Source organism: Cupressus sempervirens, chromosome 6 (assembly GCF_028749045.1).
Source record: "Cupressus sempervirens isolate cs-2001-9-10 chromosome 6, ASM2874904v1, whole genome shotgun sequence".
Taxonomy (NCBI): domain Eukaryota; kingdom Viridiplantae; phylum Streptophyta; class Pinopsida; order Cupressales; family Cupressaceae; genus Cupressus; species Cupressus sempervirens.
The window spans coordinates 456366913-456385836 of NC_143123.1; the positions used below are offsets into that span (position 1 = coordinate 456366913).

Below are 18924 nucleotides of genomic sequence, written 5' to 3' on the forward strand. Positions count from 1 at the left end.
TTCTCTATGAGGAAGAAGTTCTAAGTAAAATTTATTGTAATGCATTCTTCTCTATGAGAGAGAATTGAGGTGAAAGCCCTTGTACCACCCTCTGACTTGGTTCATGGTGGTGAGAGAGAATTGAGGTGAAAGCCCTTGTACCACCCTTGTATCCTAATATAATATTTGAATAAACACACTGCATAAACTAAAAAGTACTGAAAAGATAAGGGTAAAGGCCTCCATTGCCTGAATGGAAGGATTGTTGATCTGAATGTTGAAGAAGGTTTGAGCCCGCATCTCCATCTGGGAATAGTCCTGCAAAAATGTAAAAGAGAACCGTAAGTTCATACGAACTGAGTAGTGGAAATCATTTCAATTATCTTTGCACTACTTAGTGTTCCTATAATGTAATTATTCATATAACTGCATTAAAAGATGTGAAAGCAAGAGAAATATCTGAAAACAAAGCAGGTTTAATGCTAATAAGTTTGTTTCATGTGCAGATACAGGTATGAAGTTTGAGGTTGTTGAAGGATCATGCATAACTTACACGCATGAAACCTTTGAACTAAGATATGTAGAGGCCAAGACTAAAGGACTGAGGAGACTATTGAAGGGACATGCATAAATTATAGGTGTGAAACCTTCTGGTCAAATCATGTAGAGGCGAAGGCTGAAGACATAGGGAGACCATTGAGGGGGCATACATATGTTACAGGTATGGGACCTTCTAGTTGAACCATAGCACAAGATTGAAGACACAAGGAGATTGTCAAAGGGACATACATAAATTACAGGTATGAAACCTTTCAGTTGAATCATGGAGGGCATATGGAATTCTTAGTCTACAAGCTGAAGAAGTGTGCTGATACTCTGGATGAGCTCATATCACATGGGTTAGAACAAAGGTGCTGTTTAAAGTCCAATCAACTTTGAAACAAGATATCAGAACAAAAAGTAATTATAAGCCAAAGTATCTTCTGATGCAAAATCTGTCTCTGCTTCAACTGTTCCAATGAAGAAGAAATCCAAGGCTGAAATATGCAGGCCTCAATGTCATTTACTAAGAAAAACAAAGCTACAGCAGCAAAATACCACGAAATGAACAGAAATAAGTGACCAATCTACACTATAAAGCTAAGCAGCCTTGTTTCAAATGTTTTCTTTTGTTGGTCTATTGATCATTGTACGTTATAAATGTAAATACTGGACATTTGGAGTGTCACTCAGCAGGATTAAAGCTAGTCTGAAATTTCAATGGCTTGTAACATTGGTTTGAGCAAAAAAGGACAAATGCCACACATACATAAGAGCAATGGAGAATGACAAATCACAATAACTCCAGCAAATAACCTACAGCAGGAGCTCATAGCACCATCTAGTAACTCATGGCATCCAAACCTCATTAGCAGCAGAGGTATATTTTATACAGCAGAAAACCATAGAGTTCAAGAACTTCCAGATCTCCTTTTCAGATGCAGAATAACCATGCGTTTTAAACAAGTAAATGGAGTAAAAACATCTGCTACAGCAAACAGAATAAGACTTCATGATTAACAACAAAAAATGAAGCAATTCTTTCAAACCTTCCAGCTACGACAAATAATTTACAGCAGAGAAAAATAATGAAGTGAAAAGAATAATAGTCCAAGTGCAATTTACGAAATAGCATGAGGAAGAACTCACAGCTGTAACCAGGCATCAAGCATGGGGTCACGACATCAACAACAGAGCCACAAAATGGGGAAACCCGTGAATAACCATGGAGTCACAGCATCAACAGTAGAAGGCCCATGAAATAGAAGAGCCACAAAATGCAAGAACCCAGCTCATGGCATCCATCATAGCAAATGCGGCAGCCAAAATCTCAAAGAAAGAATGAAGAAATCCAATGAAACTCACGAAATGTAGAATGAGAGCCACAAGAAGATGAAACAATAGAACCATAAGGTATAATAGAGCCACAAAATGGAGATGGATACTCACGGCAAGTACACAAGAAGAACTAGAACCCAGCATAAGGGAGAGTAAGCAACCCATGAACAAACCCAACACTCATGACTAGCAGAAATGGAAAGCCATGAGATGTAGGATACCATCAACCATGGCTTGAACAACAAGCAGACGTCCATCCAACTCAAGAAAGTCACAACAATAACATGGAATGATCAACCATCAAGCAGAAATTGCATGGAAGAACCAATATGATGACGGCTAGGCTTCTCAAAACCCTGCTTCTCCTTCCAAAAAGTGCCATCGAATGAATGTAACCATATGTTTTTGACTTCCACCAATACCTCTTTGCATTAATCAAATTAAATTCGGTTTGATATACTTTCGGGTCCATTTGTAAAACAAGTGTATTAATTCTATAAAACATTTTATATATTTTTATACATATTAAATGAAGAGTTCTATTTTTATCATTTAATATATATAAAAAATTATAAAATGCTTTATTATACTTGTCTTTTACCATATTTATAAACATTAATATGTTTAATACTTAGCAAATAATATTATTTACTATTTGATATTTATTAAACACATTAATATTGATAAATATAATAAAAGAGGAATATTTGTATAAACCTTATAAAATTAATATATCAAATGGCTATAATTATAAAGCCTTTGTTATTATTTATTATTATAAAAAGGGGGAAGAAGAAATTGAAGCAATACAAGCAATAAGTTAATTATGAAGCTTGGAGTCTATTTTAAGATCTGAAGTGATTTTCAATCAAGTTTTCAGTAAAGGCAAAGAGTTCTATTTTTGGCAGAGATAGACTATTTGAGTTAATTGGACGTTACATAGAGTTCATTCTCGGTTAAGAGCAGTTTGAGTTTTCCATGTAGTGATGGAGCACTTTTAGCGTTATTTTTGGTGAAATATGGACCAGTTAAGGCTAGTTTTGCATGTAGTTTGCTTTGGGAGCCTATTTTAGACAATTTTGCATGATTATTGATGAGTTTCACAAGTTATATTTTTTAGTTGATTTTGAAATCCGAGTTAGGGTTTTATGCATGATTTTGAGGAGTTAGAGGCAGTTTTTTAGTTAGCTATCAATTGGACAGGTGGTTGAGAGCAATTTTTAGGAGTTTCTTCATAGTTTGGATAAGTTTTGACTCATTTTTCTATGCATACTTTTGATATCTGAATTAGGGTTTTGAGCTCTATTTATTGTACATTCACCTCATTATGAGGGATCATCGTCTTCTGGGCCCAGATTTTTTGCACATTGCAAATTTTGAGTTGATTGTAAGAGCACTTTGTAATAGAGGTTTTTCGGCATTGGTTATATAGATTCAATGGTTCCTTCTCATTGATTCTCGCGCAATATTGTGGATTCTTTACTTTTATGTTGTGTTCATCTTTCATTAAAGTTATATTCCTTATTGCATGTTAGAATCTTGATACGTGTGATTGTAGGTCTTTGTTTGTGTCCTTATTCTTTTTGCAAAAAATTGGCAAATCCCAGGTTTTTTTTTCAAAACGAAAGATTTTGGGTCCTTGCATAGAATCACTTTTGTAGTTGCATGTTTGTCTGAGTATTGTGAATCATTTGTATCTTGGGTAATTGGTGTTAAATAAAGGGAAGTTACATACCAATCATCGGTGTATCACCTCATTTAGGTTAGTATTCATTATTTTCATTCACTTCTCATCCCTTTTCCTACATACAATTTAGGTTTTAGGTGATCACTATTTAAGAACTGGCCTAGCGTCCAGAGATTCAACTCTCATTTTAGAACAACCCACCACTCAAGAGAGTTTCCATGTTTCAACAGGATAGCTAGATTCTGCATCTTGCTATAGGTGCAATCCTGATTGACAACAATTACATATTTTAAAACTTTTGCATTTTCTCATAAATGACCTTTTAACTTTATAAAACCCCTACCAACATATAAAAATAGACTAGACATGAAATTTTATGACATTTTACCCTTCCATGGGTTTATTTACATAATTTGACCGTACTAGACAATTTTGACAATCTAGTACAAATTGATTCCAAGGCTTAACTTAGCCTTACATGTTGACTCAAATATATTGACAAACATTAACTTGACATTTCAGAACAAACATTAATGAGATATGTATTCTTTATGTCCATTTTTCTAGGTGCTCCTGCACCAATGACGAACATATCAACTAGAAGGTATCCATTGTAAGGTGACAACCTTATTAATAGTTGATCTATCTCCTAATACCAAAATGTGTTGGAGCATGTGTTATCATGGTTTTTCGAGCTGGATTTTGCCGGACACCTTGATAACCAACTCATCATGGTTCTTCGGGCCGGATTTTGTTGGACACCATGAAAATCAATTTGTTATGGTTCTTCGGGCCGGATCTTGCCGGATACTATAACTTAAATCTATCATAGACCACACTTAAGGTAGTGTTCAAATCTTGTATTATAATTGCTTTAACTCTCGCTTTGCTAAAGAGGGAGTGTTAAGAAATTTAGCCTCATAGTGAATTGAAGTAAATTCCATATGTAATATATGTTAATATATATATGTGTGTGTTGATAGATTATGATGATATCTTTAAATATACCATTCTAGGAATATCATACTAAGATGATATCTCTTCATATACTTTAGAGCATAATGTGTTCTATATTATTCCTTCCTAACTAAGAGGGAGTGTTAAGATTATAGCTATAGTCGGATTGATTTAATCTTAACAAACAATGTTGATATAATATATTATATATATAATATTATAATTATACTATGTATATATAATATTCTATATTTTCCGGCTGGATCTTGCCTGATACTATAACTTAAATCTATCATAGACTACACTTAAGGTGGTTTTCAAATCTTGTATTATAATTGCTTTAACTCTCTCTTTGCTAAAGAGGGAGTGTTCAGAAATTTAGCCTCATAGTGAATTGAAGTAGATTCCATATGTAATATATGTTAATATATATATGTGTGTGTTGATAGATTATGATGATATCTTTAAATATACCATTCCAGGAATATCATACTGAGATGATATCTTTCATATACTTTAGAGCATAATGTGTTCTATATCATTCCTTCCTACCTAAGAGGGAGTGTTAAGATTATAGCTACAGTCGGATTGATTTAATCTTAGCAAACAATGTTGATATAATATATTATATGTATAATATTATAATTATACTATGTATATATAATATTATATATATATTATACATATATACTATATCTAATACATATGTTATATTGTGATTTATATTGTTAATATATTAACTAATAATGATTAATCATAGAGACATGTCTCCTACTGTTATATTTATAAGAGATTGGGATCTACATTTGGAACACAACTATAACAATGGCAGTGTAATTACATTTGTAGAAACTGATCCATGTTATTCAACAGTAGCATCCTTTTGCTCTTCAAGATTCTCCTATTTCAAAGTTTACCTTGCAAAACCAAGAGAGAAAAATGCCTTAAGCTCATGAGATGAAGGAAATTTGAAAGCTTTCATGAATAAAGTTGCGTCAACATCAAAGCAAGGAGGCAAAAGGCATTTGATCCTAGATTCTCTCTAGTTCAAGACCAAACTTCTCTTTCTTCTTGGAAATTGCAAGTTCTGATTTTACGTATAAAATGATCTTAATCTTGCAACTTGAAATGGAATCTTGCAAAAATCTGGAAAATAAATAGGTTTTTCATTGTCTGGCATGCCCAGAATTCATCTCCTTTACGACCTTTTATTTCTGATTTTGGAGGAAAATCTGCTTTGTCCAAAATCATTGCCAAATGTGTTAACAAATATGAGACTGTTGCTTTCACAAGATAGTTTTGTAGCCTCCTTCAGCAATTTTCTCCTACAAGATAATTCACCGACTACAAGGAAGATAATTCATTGACTTATGAAGATGATTTACTCTTTCTACAAGATATTTCGTTGTTAATTAGGGAAGGAATTCACTGTTATAGCAGAGACAAATCTGGTTGTATTTGATTGTGAAAATGACTTGCTCTCCTTAGCCAATTAAAAAGATTTTAATTAATCTCATTTCTTCCCTTATTCAGGCCGACCTGTTTTGGGGGGTGGCAAAGACGTGTTTTGATTATTAAACATTAATAAAATTGTACCCCTTTAGTTTGACATTTGATTTTCTTAAACTCTGGACAGAATTTAGATATGTTGGTCCACTAAGTTTCTGGTTTGGATTCAGGTTCGGATGCGGATTTGGATAATCTTCTATGATTCTATCCCATGAAAGAGGAAATTAACACGAGTATTTTATGAATGTCATATGAGATTGTAAAATTGGTTTAGAAATTCCTGTGTTAATAATTAAGTGACACAAGTTGGAAAGAGCCCTAGCGCACAGTAGTTTGTACTTTGTAGGTCACATTACAATTTAGAAGTTTTAACAAATTTAGAAGATCAATATATAATCTGGTGGTGTGCCAGGAGATTTAATTTAGTAGCATGCAGACCAGGACTCCTCAAGCCAAAGAATGAGAACTGACTTGCTATTTGTCAAAGATTTGAATACAAATCAACAACTTAAAAATGTAGTTTGACTTCAAATTGGCCGTCTTTTCAGTTTTGAAAAGGGTTTTCTTTCAGAACTCATAGGGTTTTTAAATGGAATATTTTATCATTCAATTCCATATAATCACGATTTTGTCAAACTCAACATAATCCCATATTTGAATTGAGGTCTCCATTTTTTAAGGTGATCCTTTTTTCAAATCCATACCCAACAATGTGTTACTTTGCAAATGAGATTTTATCAAAGAGCAATCAGTTGTTTCTTGACACCTACACAGAGTACAGCTCAAGGTTTCCAAACATTTAACATTAAATACTCCTTTTCTAATACATCCTAAGGCTAGCTTTAACAAATTTAATTTGTGATTCATCTAACCAGTTTCAGACAGCCAAATGACATGACAAAAACTAGTATTTCAGCTGCTACCCTATGGAGGCTTTTAAACATTATTTAGTCCATCAAAAAAGGCTGATAAGTAAAAGGAAACTACTCCTGTGAAACAAGTTAAAAAATATAACAGATCAACCATGATTTGCAACAACGATTATTGTTGTCTGGTTCAGTCATGACAACATGCACGCTTCAGTCAACACTAGACACCTTCAGCTATATATTCTTGATCTTATTGCTATTAACTAGAGCATCGGACCCCGGGATTTGAAAATAAGCACCTCGAGTGGCACTAGTCACACAACTAGGAACCAAATTAGTGGGCGACTATGAAGTCAATGGCATTTCCATCGACCTTATTTAATTGAGCTTACAAAGAATCATTTGTATAATCTCTCTCTAGAGATGCAAATCCCGTTTGCAATAAAAGTAGAAATGGAAATGCTGGCGCAAATTATCATGTAAGAAAGATAAAGAGTTTTAAACTTTTAACACCTAATCCATATCCACAGTCAGAGGAAGTTTTCTTAACTGTTCATGTGGCCGATTTGGGGTGCTGAGATGATACTCCTTTTCTATTGATTTCATCTGTTAGATTTTCATTTTGAATAAGCATATATATGTTTAGTTTTATGTTTTAACTGATCTTTTCTTTTTCTTAATCATGCACATATTCTTGGAAATGGTTTCACAGATATCAATGGATGCTATTTCCATTAAATGGAGTATTGGGTGTTTTGATGTTTCAATTTCCTCTAGTGGTCTTCCAATTCCTGAAGCTTATTAAATTTTGTATGTTAGGTGGAAAATATCATACAAATGGAGTTTTATTATGGGCATGGGCACCTGTGAACTAAGGGTTCTTGTATTTCTCCATATTAGTGGATGATAATTAATAGGAGACAAAATTGGTGGCACTTATCTTTCTCTGGTATCATGCATGTGCAGCACGAATTCAAGAAATGGAGGAGCCTATCACTACATCTTCAAAAGTGATAGTTAGTCCAGATTCTGGTAACAAAATGTCCATCTCCTCATTGTTGGCAGCTGTTGCTGATGATCTACAAGCCTTGAATGATAACCTTCAAGCGGTAAGCATTTCAAATTATAAATTCCATTTGTGTCATTCTAGATGTGTACCCAATTAATTACTGTACCCAATTGTTCTGTGCCTACTCAGCAGTCTTATGGTTGAACGAATAATAGGGTATTATCGTCATCCATTTCCTTAGTTCTTACAAAAGGTTATGATGTGGTATCATGGTAGTGCGGTCTGAGTTGATGATGAAGATTTAAAAATGATTAGTGTAATATTTTACTCATGTCATAAAGCCATTGCTAAAATGGAGGGCTAGTGCCACTTGCAAAAACGGCTCGTGAATGCATTTTTGGATCAAGTATGTGCAAAATTTTCATGTCTTTATGATCAAATCTCACAGTTGTGTAGAATCAATGATTTCCCCCTTTGAATGGTGTTCTCTTAGAAAGTTTACAAAGGCCATTTTGTTTGTTTTAATTGGCACAATGGATATGCAAGTGTAGAGAGCATGTTCTATAGCATGAGAATTATGTCACCTGTACATGACTTTGGATATATTTGGGTAGGAAAAGTGTTCATATGAGCTAATCCTTTTCCTTTTAAATTAGACCTTGAATATGCCTTTTTTTGCTCACCTTGTTGGCTTTATGTCAATGATTCCAAGATGGAGAAGTGTCACATACATTTATGATGTATATTTAAAATTACAAATTTTGAATTAGGTTTGCCTCAATTGTGGTGCTCAAAGCAAGAAGTCCCAATATATCTGTACCAGTTAAAAAATCAAAGATGGATTCTCTCCAATGTTTAATTCTAAAATTTCTGATAAATCTTTATAATCAAATCTGGAAAGTGCCCTTTATATATCACAGGATCTGCTCCAATGATTCTGTATTTGGTGTTGCTTAAATTGAGATATAAAGCTGCGTTGATGTCAGTTTTGTACCACTACATAACATATAGCAATTGAACACCTGATATAGAATATCAAATCCTCAATTCCTCTCTTGAAAAGTTAATACTCATGAAGTCATAAGCAAAACTCCAATGTTCCTTACACCTGTGGATGCTAACTCAGTATATTGATGTGATTTGCTAGTAATCATGTAGGCGGCCTTATGCTATTTGTTTGAGGACAACTTGGACTTTTGGTGGGATGATGGTGACGATGGTTTTGTATGAGTTCCAGATGATGTTGATGGAGATGGTGATGGTGATGGAGGGTGAATATTCTTATGACTTACGCCTTCCTAACTTTCATCTTCAAAACTCCAACTACTAAACTACTTGCTATTCTACTCCTACTCCTATGAATGGAAAGATTAGCAAATGGACGGGGATCGAATCTAATGAAAGCTAATTGGCAGCTCCACCTCCATAGATGCAATGATTCAAAGGAAAAGAACTAGTTTACCACACAAGGCTTCCCAACAAGCCACTAGGATGCTAGTGGCCTAGTTGTAGATCCCTATCAAACATCCACTAATACTACCATGCAACTATCCATCTACTTAACAACTTGAAATGAAATCTATTTTAACAACTTCAAAGAAAATCTTATTCTAACTATTTGGAAGTAGAAACCATGCAAATTATTGTTTTGGAGTTATGATGATTTATGTGATCGTCATGTGTATATAGCATAGGAAGTATTGGAGTTATGATGATTTATTTGATCTCCTATGTGTATATGGTGTATGCATGAATGCTTTGATTTATTAGTGAATGTTAAATTAGCATGTAGGCTCTTATTCTCTTTATTATCCATCACATTAGGGCAAACATACAACATTAATAGAGAATAGGGCTCAAACCTATTGGATTGTGGGAGTTGGTAGGAAAAGGATTGAGCTTTGGCAAAGTTTGTGGTTAGAGGATAGATTGGAAGGAAGCCATTTTGATGTTTGGTGGTAAAACACACTAGTTACTATCCCTTGGTTTAGGGGGTTAGGCACCTATAGAGTGACAAATGAAAATGGGGGAATTTTAAGGGATCCTAAAGTGATGCCACTGAAGTCAAGATTAGTTTCATGTCATGTCCCCAAATTTTAATGTAATAATTAAATTTAATTAATAATTAATGGGGCCCAAGTTAATATTATTTGTATTTGTGGGTCCGAGTGATTTTGTATATCTTGGACCCATTTTTATTTTTGTTTTCGTAGGGTTGTCGTCAGCTATCTTTGTAAGCCCTCAGGAGTTCCTTCGAAGGGTATTTAAGTACGACAAGTAGGTAGTAGTTGTTATGCAATTTGGATTATTGTTTTTGTACTGCGAAAATCCTGTTGGAATTCTCTGTTGTTCACCATTTCAGAAGTGAAAGATCTTCCCTACTTGGCTAGTGTGGTTTTGGTGGGATTCAACCCTCACCCTGTTTTGATTCTCTGTATTACTTCTCTCGGATCTGGCAAATCTATGCACCACCTTCATTTGCAGTTATAAATATTTTTTGTGGAACTTCCTCAATTCTGTTAGCATCCATTTATTCTTGCAATCTGGAGTACATATTTAATATCATTGATCATTTGGAATCATTTGTGTATAAAATCAGTAGTGGTGAACTCATTGGTGTAAAGGCATCGTACAACTCCACATTCTTCACTAAACTACTAGAGTCACTTCCGTATAGATTCACCCAACACGTATGCCACTCTCTCTTCACTACTTCGTACCCGCTTGATACACCGCACATGATCACCCTACCTTACGGTCAACAACATTCATTTGTCGTACGACCTTCTGCATTACCGTACGGCCTGCACTCCACACCATAGGAACTGCCTTGGCTCTAGCTGTACGATCTCCTTGGTCAACCATACAGGTTGTCTGTTTATCATACAAACAACGTTGAGTGTTGTTTCGAAGTGTGTTCGACTTGAAATTTATGCGCTAAGTCAAGTATCTTAGAGTTTGCCTTCGAGACATTATAGTGGTATTAGAGCAATTGCCTTCGGGTTAAGATCCCCTTCGGGAAGTCATTGCCTTTGGGTCGAGATTGCCTTCGGATTGAGATTACCTCTAGATAGAGATTCCCTTTGAGCCGAGATTGCCTTCGGGCTGAGATCACCTTCAGACCGAGTTTCCCTTCAAGATGTTACAGTGGTGTCAGAGCAATTGCCTTGAGGTCGAGATCCCCTTTGGGCCGAGATTGCCTTCGGATTCAGATTGCCTCTGGATAGAGATTCCCTTCGGGTCGAGATTGCCTTCGGACAGAGATCCCCTTCAGACCGAGATCACCTTCGGGCCAAGATCGCCTTCGGACAGAGATCCCCTTTGGGACATTACAATGGTATTAGAGCAATTGCCTTCGAGTCGAGATCCCCTTCGGGAAGTCATTGCCTTCGGGTTGAGATCCCCTTCGGGCCAAGATTGCCTTCGGATCGAGATTGCCTCTAGACAGAGATTCCTTACGGGACAAGATTGCCTCTAGACAGAGATCCCCTTTGGGCCTAGACATCCCAGGCTTTTGAGACACCATGACAAGGAAAAAAGGTTGGTAGTTGCAGCATGTCTCAGTGAGTTCTTGAGAATTTTGTCTCCTAAAGCACCGTATGATGATAATACCATGATAGAGATATTGCATTTGATAGTTGACAACTTTCGGAGTCTTGATGACTTCAGTAGTGACCCTTTGTAAGGAGATTTACAATATTGGAGAATTGTGCAAATGTTAGAGTAGGTAACCTCTTCTTAGATCTCAAATTGCAAAATTTGGTCCATGATATGTTTTATCACTTCTTGGTCATGATTAAGGAACATCATGATACTAAGATTTTAGTTGCTATGGAGAGTTATGATTTTGTGCATTAAAGAGATGGATGAAATATCCCAACCTATCACATCTATGTTTTGGGCTGTTTGTAATCTAGAATGTGTCCCCTTTATAGCATCATGTATATTGGTCAGTAATGTTTTCAAGCATTGTGAAGAAAAACTAATATCTCATTTGCACAAGTGAGAGAAAATGGATGACAACGATAAGGGTGATGCATTAGTTGAGGAGAATGAAGGCATGATTATAGGGCTGCTCCAGGAGGATTTGCTAAATCTTTCTATTGCACCAACACGGGGAGAACACCTAAAAAATGAAGATGTTACTTGCATGGATCTTGTGAAGACATGGATGGATCAAGTTGTGATCATCACCGAAGTTGTGCCCGAGGTTGTGCCCGTCGCCGAGGCACTATCTGTCATGGAGGTTCTATCAGTCACTGAGGTTGTGTCCATCATAGAAGCCGTGTCTATTGCTGAGGCTTAATCTATCATTGAGGTTGTATTCGTCTTTGAGTCTGTGTTTGTCTTCGAGGTCATGTTTGTTGCAGAGGTTGCATGTTTGTCACCATAGCTATATCCATCATCGTGGTCATGTCCATCACCAAGGTTGTCTGTTTGGCATTGTGGTTGTATTTGTCACCATAGTTGTGTTTTTCATCATCACCGTTGCCGTGTCTGTCACCGTAGTTATGTGTATTTTCGTCAACATCACCGTGTCTGTTGCTATCATTGTGTTCGTCGCCATTTCCGTCATTGTTATTGTGTCTGTTGTTGTCACTGCCACTGTGTTCATTGCCGAGTCCATCGTCATGTTCCATCATTGTCATGTCCGTCACTGTCATTATGTCCATCACCAACACCGGGTTTGTGTGTGTTGTCAAGTTTGTGTTTGTTGACATAGTTGTGCCTTTTGACGTCGTTGTGGCTGTCTTCGTCATCATTGTGTGTTCGTCATTGGGGTTGCATCCGTTGTAGTAGTTGTGTTTGTTGCCATTGAGATGTTGCTTGGTGTCGAGGCTCTATCCATCGTCGAGGTTTTAGTGGGGGTTCTGTGTGCCGCCAAGGTTCTATCTATAGCTAATTTTCTTTTTGAGGCCAAGGTACTCTCCGTCGAGGCTTTGTCTACCAAGGCACCCTTCGTCAAGGTACTCATGGTCGGGGTTTGATTCGTTGAGTTACTCTCTGTCGAGGTTCCCTTTACTGAGTTACTCTTTGCCGATGCTCCCGTCGTCACGACACCCTTCATCGAGGCTCTTGTTACCATGGTACTCACAATCGAGCCCCCCTTCACTAACATTCTCACCACCAAGGCTCTCTTCGTTGAGGTTTCGTTCGTCAAGAATATAATAGTGGTCGTGATTGTGTTAGTGGCTAATTTTGTGCTAGCATCGGCATTTGTGTGTATGACCATACCCAAAGAGATTTTTGAACATAATGACGTGAAATATTTCGTTGATTTGCGTCATTGGGATCCTGCTGAAAGACACATCAATGTGTATGGTAGAATGGCGCAATGGACGCCTAACGACAGTGTGGTACAACAGAGGTTTGATGACAATTCACTAATCTTGCTTGCGTGCTTGCTTTGGGATCCTGGTGTTGACAACAAAACCAATTTTGAAGTGAACCCCCATAATGCTCTCAGTGTGTGGGATGAGAGCAAGGCTACTAATCTACAGGAGAGCATGGATAATAATCTGGAGTCACATAAATGGAATGATGAACCTAGAGAGTGAGGCGAAGGTTGATGATGGAGTCTATCCTCCAACCGTGCTCAAGACATGTATGACTGCAATCTTTCCGTGTAAGGGACTTTTGCACGAGAGCAATAGGGTTTGCCTAAGTTATGAGTTTCCAGAAGAGATTGATGAACATGATGACATCGATGTATTTTATGATTTGCATCTTTGGGATCCTAGTGACTCAGGACACGACAATATTTATGTTAGAGTGGCGCAACGAAAGTTTGATGGCGATGTGGTGATGCAGAGGATTGATGTCATTTCACTCATCTTGTTTGCATGTTTGATTTGGGACCCTGGAGCTGTTGGCCTTTTGCCTGATGATAGATTGCTTGAGGGAAAACAATCTTTGGTTAGCGAGGATTTGTCATGTCCCCAAATTTTAATGTAATAATTAAATTAAATTAATTAATTAATTAGTCCCAGAATTTAAATAATATAATAAAAGACCTTTAATTAGTTACTTCAATTAATTAATATGGGGCCGAAGTTAATAATATTTGTATTTGTGGTTCCGATTGATTTAGTATATCTTGGACCTAGTTGTATTTTTGTTTTCGTAGGTGTTGCCGTTGGCTATCTTTGTAAACCTTCGGGAGTTCCTCCAAAGGGTATTTCAGTACGACATGTACGTAGTAGTTGTTATGCGATTGGGATTATTTTCTCCGTATTGCAAATTCCTGTTGGATTTCTCTGTTGTTTGCCACTTCGAAAGTGAAAGATCTTCCCTACTTGGCTAGTGTAGTTTGAGTGGGATCAACCCTCACCCTATTCCGATTCTCTGTATTACTTCGCTCGGATCTGGCAAATCAGTGTGCTATATTCATTTGCAGTTATAAATATTGTTTGTGGAACTTCCTCAATTTTGGCTTCCATTTGTTCTTGCAATCTGGAGTACATATTTAATATCATTGATCATTTGGAATCATTTGTGTATAAAATCAGTATTGGCGAACTCGGTGGTGTAAAGGCACCGTACAATTCCACATACTTCACCAAACTACTAGAGTCACTTCTGTACGGATTCACCCAATACCGTACACCACTCTCTCTTCACTACTTCGTACCCTCCTGATACACCGCACAAGATCACCCTACTGTACAATCAACAACATTCACTTGCTGTACGAACTTCTGCAATACCATATGGACTGCGCTCCACACCATAGGAAATGCCTTGGCTCTAGCTATATGGTCTCTTGGGTCAACCGTACAAGTTGTTTGTTTACTATACGAACAACGTTGAATGTTGTTTCGAAGTGTGTTCGACTTGCAACCTATGCGCTAAGTCAGAGTATCTCAAAGTTTGCCTTAGGGACATTATAGTTGTATCAGAGCAATTGCCTTCGGGTTGAGATCCCCTTTGGGTCAAGATTCCCTTTGGACCGAGATTGCCTTCGGATTGAGATTGTCTTCGGACAGAGATCCCCTTCGTGCCGAGATCCCCTCCTTTGGGTTGAGATTGCCTTCGGGCCGAGATTGCCTTCAGGTCGAGTTCCCCTTCGGGACATTACAGTGGTATTGGAGCAATTGCCTTTATGTTGAGATTCCCTTTGAAAAGTCATTGTCTTTGGGTTTAGATCCCCTTCGGACCAAGATTGCCTTCAGATCGAGATTGCCTCTGGACAGAGATTCCATTCGGGTCGAGATTGCCTCCGGAGAGCGATCCCCCTTTGTTTGAAAGAAGTGTGGCATTGTAATGTAATGTTATCATGTTGTGATGGGCACTTTGTATGATCAGTATTGATGTGAACCTGATAGTATGATATTGTACAGTTGCAAGATCAGTTTTTGTGAAGAGAGCCACATAGGACAAATAAGATATTGAAGATATCAGCACAGTTAGAAATGTTTTTGTATCTATACCTTTTGTGTAATGATTGTACCTATTGTATATGCATGTTTGAACAGTGGGTGTACCTTGCTACTTTTGTAATCGTAACATTAACTCCTAACAGGGTTGAGGCTTCTAACAAGGCCTAGTCCTCTAGCAAGGACAAATAAATTATACGAAGGTAATAGACTCCTAACAGGGTCAATATCTTTTACAGGATATTTTTGATTAGTGAATCATTTTGTGGGTAGCATCCCCACTTGGGTTTTCTCTTGGCCATGGTTTCCCTAGTTAACAAATAATAGCGTTATTAATTGCATTGTGTTACTGTTATGTTCATTTTTCAGTTTGATCATATATGCTGGTTTAAAGATTATTAATAATATTCATAGTTGGGCAGAAGTTTGTGGAACACTCGTTCACCCTCCCCTCTTAGCATTCCCTATTTCTAACAATTGGTATCAAAGCATAACTACTCAGAGGAGGCCTAACAACTTGAGTAAGATCATTGATATGGATCACTTACACAAGAACCTAGAGGAAGGTCTTGAAGAACTTGATGTAGTCACAGAAGAAAGAGACAATCTGAATATCAAACTTAAAGATGCACAAGATTTCATTCTAAAATTGAAGGAGCAGATTGAATCTACTAAATGCAAGAAGGAATCAAATGATCAGATCAAGGATAGTGATGCAATATCTAAATTGAAGAAGGAGAATGAGATTCTAAAGTATGAACTTAAGATTACTAATCTTAAGATGAGTTTGATGGAAGATGAGAAGGAAAGTCAATCAGATTTGGGATTTGAGAATGTAGATATGAATTCCAAACTTAACAAGGTGACATCTGAACTTGAGACACAAAGGTACAACATGCAAAACTTGAGAAGTATAACACTATTGTTAAAGGAGAGCTTACACAAACCAAACAACAACTTGAGAAGTTATATTCTAGCATTGAGAAGCTTGATGAGTAGATCATGGCACAAAGACTGTATGATAAGACAGGAATTGGGTATAGTAAAGGAGAATCATCTAAGGGACTAGAAGTTACTGAGAATCCAAATCTAGTGAACCAACAACCTGAATAGCAAGCAGATCTGAACAAGGAACTATCAAATCAACATGATCAACTTGAACAACCTACGGAGATGAAGAAACAATTTAATGGAAGATGTTTTTTATGCAATGAACATGTTCATATGAAGAAGGGCTGCACATATAATTATTTTAAGCCCTTTTCTAGTTATTGTTATAATTGCTTTGCTTATGAACTTAGAGCCAATGAATGTAGGAAACCTATATTTAACAATAATAATGTAATGTATCGGAGCTAGTAGACCTAATGAAGCAACAAATGTCATAAGAAATGAAGTTATTTGTTACAAGTGCAACAATTTTGGACATATTGCTAGGGATTGCAGATTATAGACTAATCAATTTGGACCTAGATATGGAAACAATGTGATAGCATGCCAGATTTGCAACAATATGGGACACATAGAAAGATTCTGTAGAGTGAACAACATGAGAATACAAAATATGAGGACACAAATCATGAACTATAGAAGGAATGTAAACAATAATATGAGTGGTGAAAAATAGCAATGAAAGGCAGAAGCAAAATGTAAAAGAGCAAGTGGAAAACTTCAATGAAACATTTGTTAAGGCAAAGACACCTGCAAGTACACAAGTATGGATTGAGAAGACAAATGACATTTGAGAAGAAGTTGAAATCAGCTATAGTAGCTAACAAACCCTTGTCAACTTAAGCAATCAATTCAGTAGAAGAAAGCAAGGGACATCACAACAGAAATTCATTAGACCCTATAAAGATGAGATAAAGTTTTGCACACTTAGGAGGAGCATGAAAATGATGTCTAGAAGCTACAGTCAACATTGCATAAAATTTTGAGGTCATATGTGAGCTTGAGAAAGAAATCCAGCCTACTGGTTATAGTATTAGCTTTTTGAATTTGCACACTGATAGAATTAATGCAAATCTGATTTGTGGAGGAGATTGAAGAGAAATTTGAAGGAGAATTGAAGCATTTGTGAAGCAATTGTAGACGTTCTTCGTTGAAGCCGTAATCCGTGATTTAAAGGAAAAGGAGGAAGAGAAAAAGCAAGAAATTTCATCTAAAAGATCAAAAAGGATTAAGGAAATGACCACTGGTCTAGGACCCAGTAAGAAACTAAAAGTTTTAATGACCTATGAAGGAAAGAAGGCTACAACAGAGAAGAAAGAAAGTTCACCAAAAAAGATGAGAGGACAAATTACCGCACCTCAGCCACAGCCACAACCACAAACACAATCACAAGAAACACAAAGTAGTGAGAAGAAGAGAAAGAGTTGGAAACGTGAAATCGGCAGGATGAAGTAGTTGATAATTAGAGATGGAAATCTAACCCAGTTGAACAAATACTATGGTTTATATGATCCTTTGTAGATGCGACAGTTGGAGAATGCAGTCACCAGATATATGATAGACTTTAAACAATTATTTGTGCATATACATGGGAATATTCAGAAGACTTGTACAACAAATTGATTGGTAAAAAGCCTAGAACTAAGAAAGAGGACAAGAAAATAGAGAACAGGCAATCAGGAAACTTTGTGATATTAGGAGCAATGAAGAAATGGAAGTCATACTAAATGAAGTTGCACCATTGTTGAGAAATAAGAGGAGATTAATATTATTGATGGGAAGTAATTAAAGAGACAGAGGAGGTAGTAATAAAGGTTATGACAAAATCTTCTCCAGCAACAAGAACAACAGTAGCAGAAGATAAACCACATGATGACACTGCAATGGAAGCAGATGATGCACAAGAAGTGGAAGATGACACCATGTTCTTAGGGGGAGCTGCTATCACTATTGACACTAGGGAAGATCCCTTTGCTAGTGTTAAAATTGACCCCTCTGCAGAACAAAAAGATCAAGAAATTAGCAGTTTGGAGACAGTCCATATTGTGGATTACACCAGTTCAAAGGATAAAGAGGATAGCAAGAGAAAATTGGATTCTAATGTTGTGCGCAGTCAGGTAGTACCTATAGAATTATCCTTAGTACCTACACATGTGAGCGCAAAGTTTGACTTTACTTCTAACTGGTCAAACATTGTTAAAGAAACCACAAAAAGAACCATCTCTCTGAAAGGGACAAGAAGAGAAGAAGAGAGGAAAGTAGTAGTTCAGACAGAGAAAGAAGAGGAGAAGAAAGAGGAAGAAAAGACAGAAAAAGAGCAAGAATAGAGTGATCAGATGGAGATTCAACCATTCTAGCCACTAGAACAACAAGGACCTACAATTGAAAGGCAAATCACTGTAGTACAAGCACCTATTAAGACAGTTGAGTCTACACAAGCTAGTACTTCAAGATCCCCTCTTGAAGCACTAATCAGAGGTTTGTTGGAAGATGTTACTGAAGTGTTTGCGGGTAACATGGAGATACAAAAGTATCTACAAGTAACAACACTTTCACTTGGCAAGACAACAGAACAATGAGGAAAGATGAGCAAGAGTGCCTTGGGCACACTAGATAAGATGACAAAGAAGATGCAAGGTATTGCTCAAATACAAGTAGACGAGTCTAATACATAGAAGAGACAAGAAAAGACAATAGAGGAATTTGATA

At 36.7% G+C, this 18924-nt stretch overlaps 1 protein-coding gene across 1 annotated transcript in view; it reads left to right on the plus strand.

Annotated features, from left to right (window-relative positions):
- Nucleotides 1-18924, plus strand: part of LOC149553047 (solanesyl-diphosphate synthase 2, chloroplastic-like) — a 120723-nt gene that overhangs the window by 14114 nt on the left and 87685 nt on the right. The window contains exon 2 of the mRNA XM_089788545.1: nucleotides 7846-7988. Coding sequence (XP_089644671.1) covers nucleotides 7846-7988 — 143 coding nt within the window. The remainder of the gene's footprint in view (nucleotides 1-7845; nucleotides 7989-18924) is intronic.